Source organism: Triticum dicoccoides, chromosome 3B, assembly GCF_002162155.2.
Source record: "Triticum dicoccoides isolate Atlit2015 ecotype Zavitan chromosome 3B, WEW_v2.0, whole genome shotgun sequence".
Taxonomy (NCBI): domain Eukaryota; kingdom Viridiplantae; phylum Streptophyta; class Magnoliopsida; order Poales; family Poaceae; genus Triticum; species Triticum dicoccoides.
In genome coordinates this window covers 796,513,997-796,518,631 of record NC_041385.1, presented here as the reverse complement: position 1 = coordinate 796,518,631, position 4,635 = coordinate 796,513,997, and the positions used below count along the sequence as shown (strand labels likewise).

The 4,635-nt window shown below is 55.5% G+C and overlaps 1 protein-coding gene across 1 annotated transcript; it reads left to right on the top strand.

The window, feature by feature from the left end:
- The first annotated feature begins 256 nt into the window (after positions 1-256).
- LOC119282304 (noroxomaritidine synthase-like) lies at positions 257-3,699 on the top strand. The gene is made up of 3 exons (XM_037562577.1): positions 257-512; positions 1,002-1,976; positions 3,375-3,699. Exons 1-3 carry the CDS (start codon positions 295-297, stop codon positions 3,697-3,699), a joined length of 1,518 nt encoding a protein of 505 aa, XP_037418474.1. The 5' UTR covers positions 257-294.
- Positions 3,700-4,635: the final 936 nt, after the last annotated feature.

The window sequence follows — 4,635 nt, the reverse complement described above, 5'->3', positions numbered from 1 at the left end:
AAGTTTTCAAAATTTGAATACACAGTGTTCAATTCCTGGGCCCGCCCCTGCCCTGTTGTGGTAGACCGTATTCAATTCGAAGGTATACTATGGTACGTACACCGTACCATGTGAGCGATCTGGGCGACGTGGACGATGTTCCGCCCGTCGCGCCATAGTCCACTCCATCGCGCTACATGTATGCTGTCGGCACAGCCTTCCAACTCTACACCACCATTGGCGGCTCTCACGCTCCTCCCCCTCCACCAATTCGGTCCTCTCCGGTCGAGCGGGTGACCGTGCAACGGCGCAGCAATGGCGTCCGTCTCCTTCCTCGAGCTCTCGCTCGGCTTCCTCTGCTTCGTCTTGTTCTACTGCTTCCACGTCAGGTCCAAGCGCAAGAACCCGGTGCTCCCGCTGGACTGGCCGCTCGTAGGCATGCTCCCGGCGCTGCTCGGCAACCTGCCGCGCCTCCACGACTGGGTCACCTCCGTCCTCGCCGCCAGCTCGCTCAGCTTCCGCCTCGCCGGCCCGCCGCGCTCAGGGATGCAGCTCTTCTTCACGTCTTGGACGCGGATTTTTAGAGCTTAGGCTCATGGACACCCTCTATCCATACCCTCCAATATAGCTTTGAGATCCGTGCTAGACAACTAACTTAAGGCTTATAAATTTCTCTTTTTTGTTGCTTCCAAATAAAACAACATACGAACTTCAAACTTTGCAAGATAGCAAAACATTCTTACTACAATGAGAGAAAAAACTTATAATTTTTTTGACGGATATTAATATACAAAATAAGATTTTCTTTATTAAAAAATGTTATTTTTAATACTTATGATGGACGAAAAAATCTGAAAGTTTTTTCTCTCATTGTAATAAGAATGTTTTGCTATCTTGCAGAAGTTTTAAGTTCATATGTTGTTTTATTTGGAAGAAACAAAAAGGAGAAAAGTTGTTGCACGAATCGTGATGTAGAGATGGATGGCTAGATAAGGGGGTGCACCTGAGCCTAAGCTCCACAGGATATTTTCCTTCTTCACGGCTGACCCGGCCAACGTCCGCCACGTCCTCACCTCCAACTTCCCCAACTACCCCAAGGGCCCCGAGTTCGTGGAGATCATGGATATCCTCGGCGGCGGCATCTTCAACGCCGACGGCGACTCTTGGCGCCGCCAGCGGGCCAAGGCGCAGCTGCTCATGGCCGCTCCTCGGTTCCGGGCATTCGTGTCCCGCTGCACCCGCCGCAAGGTCGAGCGCGACCTGCTCCCGCTGCTCGCCCGCGTCGCCGGAGCCGGCGCCGGCGAGTGCGACCTGCAGGACGGGTTCCTCAGGTTCACGTTCGACACCACGACCACGCTGGTCTTCGGCCTCGACCCGGGCTGCCTGGCCGTCGGCTTCCCCGCGGTGCCGTTCGCACGCGCCATCGACGACGCCATGGACGTGCTCCTCGTCCGCAGCATGCTCCCGCTCTCGTGGTGGAAGCTGGTCCGGCGGCTTGGGGTTGGGTATGAGCGGAAGATGACGGTGGCTTGGCGCGACATCGACCGGTTCATCGGCGACACGATCGCAAAGCGGCGGGAGGTGGTGAAGGCCAGAGGCGGGATCGAGGACTCGGCGGACCTGCTCTCCTCCTACATCGACTACGATGCCGGCGCGGTCGTCGACGCCTTCCTCCGCGATACAACCATGAACCTCATGCTCGCCGGCCGCGACACGACCGGCTCGGCGCTGACCTGGTTCTTCTACCTCCTCACCAGGAACCCGGGCGTGGTGTCCGAGATACTTGCAGAGCTCGACACCATCAAGACCACCACCACCACCCTGGACGGCATGGTGACCTACGACCCGGACAAGCTCGGTCGGCTGGTGTACTTGCACGCAACCCTGTGCGAGTCACTCCGGCTGTACCCGCCGGTGCCGATGGAGCACAAGGGCGTGGTCGCCGCCGAGGCGCTGCCGAGCGGGCACGAGGTGCGGCCAGGGGACAAGGTCCTTGTGTCGCTGTACGCGATGGAGTAAATTGCTCGAAACCACCACATTTGTGGTTAGGGTACTCCAAAACCACCGCTTTTGCCGAAAATCACAAAAACCATCACTTTTGCGGCAAGTGAGTAACAAATCGCACTGATTCGAAGTTGAGCCGTGTCTAACAGCAAAACTGACGAGTGAGGCCCACCTGTCAGGCTGACTTGGCAAAGAAAGCAAGCCACGTGTACAGGTTGACTAGTCTTTCTCTCCCTCTCGCTGGTCTCTTTCAGGCATTATGTCGAGCACCTAGTGTGCACGCATGACAACTGCACCTGAGCTTTGCTGGTGAGCGAGATGAGCCATGAGGTGCTCGCCGGCGGCACGCATGAGCGCGGGTCCGACCAGGGCGCTCCTCCACAGCGCACCACAGCGAGCACGGGCTCGGCCAGGGGGCTCTACCATGGCGCGCGCAAGCAACGGTCGGCCAGGGCGCTCCCATGGACTTGGTCAGGGCGCTCGCACAGGCTCGGCCACCTGCTTGGCCCGCCGCGACATCCTCCGCTTTGTGCTGGTCACCTGCTTAGCGCGCACGAGGTCGAGCGCCTACGCGCCGCGCCGCATCCCGCTCCGGCGAGGCCGAGCTCAAGCGCCTGCTCCCCTGCCCTCTCTGCGAGGCGGAGCTCGATTTGGTCGGGAGGTCGAGAGCCAGACCTCCCCGTCTCCCCAAGCTGCTTCGCATGAACGCCCCCGTGCCACAGGACATCTTCACAAGAGCCCCACAACCACCTACTACCTCCCGTCATCGTCCCGCTCCGGCAGCAGCCGCCGCGCACCAAGCCATCGCAGACTCGAGCTCCCATGCCACCCCGCGTCGAGTACAAGCTCCTGGTGAGCTCCGCCTCCCCTTCTTCCGCTCTCCCGAGTCTCCTGGCAAGCACCCATGGCTGGGACGAAGACGGAGGGCACCGGTGTGCTCGTGAGTAGTGACGACCCTGGCCGCTCCCGTGCGTCGTGCTCGGATTCAGGCGGGATCCGGCCAGGGCCGGCGCTGTACAGAGGGAGAGGCGGCGTTGTACAGAGGAAGGGGCACCGTGCGGCGCTGTGAGGGAGGGGCGGCGTTGTGTCGCTAAGGGAGGAGCGCGAGTAGCGGCGCTGTGGGGAGGAAGAAGGAGAGGAGAGGAGATAAGAGTGTGTGGCTGACATGTGGGGCCCCCTTCCACGTCAGCAGGTCAAACACTGACTATGACTACTCTTCGCCACATCAGCTCCGACATGTGGGTCCCACCCGTCAGTTTTGCTATTAACGCGGCTCAGTTCCGAATTAGTGCATTTTGTTACTCACCTGCCGCAGAAGTGGTGGTCTGTTGTGATTTTCGACAAAAACGATGGTTTTGAAGTATCCTATCCACAAATGTGGTGGTTTCGAGCAATTTACTCTACGCGATGGGGAGGATGAAGGCCGTGTGGGGCAAGGACTGCCGGGAGTTCCGGCCGGAGCGGTGGATCGGGGAGGACGGCAAGCCGCGGTACGTGCCGTCGTACAGGTTCGCCTCCTTCAACGCCGGGCCGCGGACCTGCCTCGGCAAGGACATGGCGTTCGTGCAGCTCAAGACCGTGGCGGCCCCCGTGGTGAGGAACTTCGAGGTGGAGGCCGTGCCGGGGCACGTCGTGGAGCCCAAGATCTCCATCATTCTCCACATGAAGAACGGCTTCAAGGCCAGGATTAAGAGGAGGCAGGTGATGAACAGCTGATTCAGAGTAACAAAGTTAGGCTGTGTGTCCGCTCTTTGTCTCCATAGTAACAGGCTTATGACTGCTTCGAATAAATGTCTATAAAAAAATTCTATCTATAAATAGTGGTACCTCGTATATTCGTGAGATCTTAGTAAATCTCAGTCGATTTAGACTTGTTATGTTTGTCGATGTTAGATTCGTGAGATATTACATGAAGATCCGTGCAAATTTTTCTTTTTAATTTTTTGATTACATGTTATGTCATTTGATGAGGACTTGGTTAAGTCTTACTTGATTGAGACCTAACCTAGACACACCCTTCAGCAATATACAGTTGACAGATATCACAATCTTGTCACAACTACTATAATTCACTAAATAGACATTTCTCTACATTCACTAAATGAGATGTTTCCTCCTATTCCCACGCTTTATAGTTTAATTTTAACCATCTCATAATTTTTATTACCATACAAACATCAGACCAACACATGTTTTCGAAGTCGACGAATATCATTAGTTAAGCGTCACCAGCGGGTTATGATCAAAAAAGAAAAAAAAAGAAAAAAGCGTCACCGGCGGGACACATGTTGTAAGGAGCAAATAGGGTTTGACGTTGCTAGAGTCTATGTGCAGGGTCTGATTAGGCCGATTTAAGTACATGTTCTACTTAACAACGGTAGCCCGAGTGCTTCGTTGGTTCCTGGCGGTAAGGGAGTTGATCCTGAGACCCTGGATACGGCCACGAGCCCTGTGAAGAACCTGGGGGTGAGCATGGAGGTTGATAGAGAAGCTAGGAAGAGACTTAATATGGATAACTCTGGTGATGATGTTCTGAATACTACCAGTACCCCGAAGGCGATCTTGGCAATCATTGATGGCAATGGTCAGAACTTAGGGGATAATGCCTCCCCCTCTAGCAGCACCTCTAGCAGTAAATGTGTTAAACTCAGT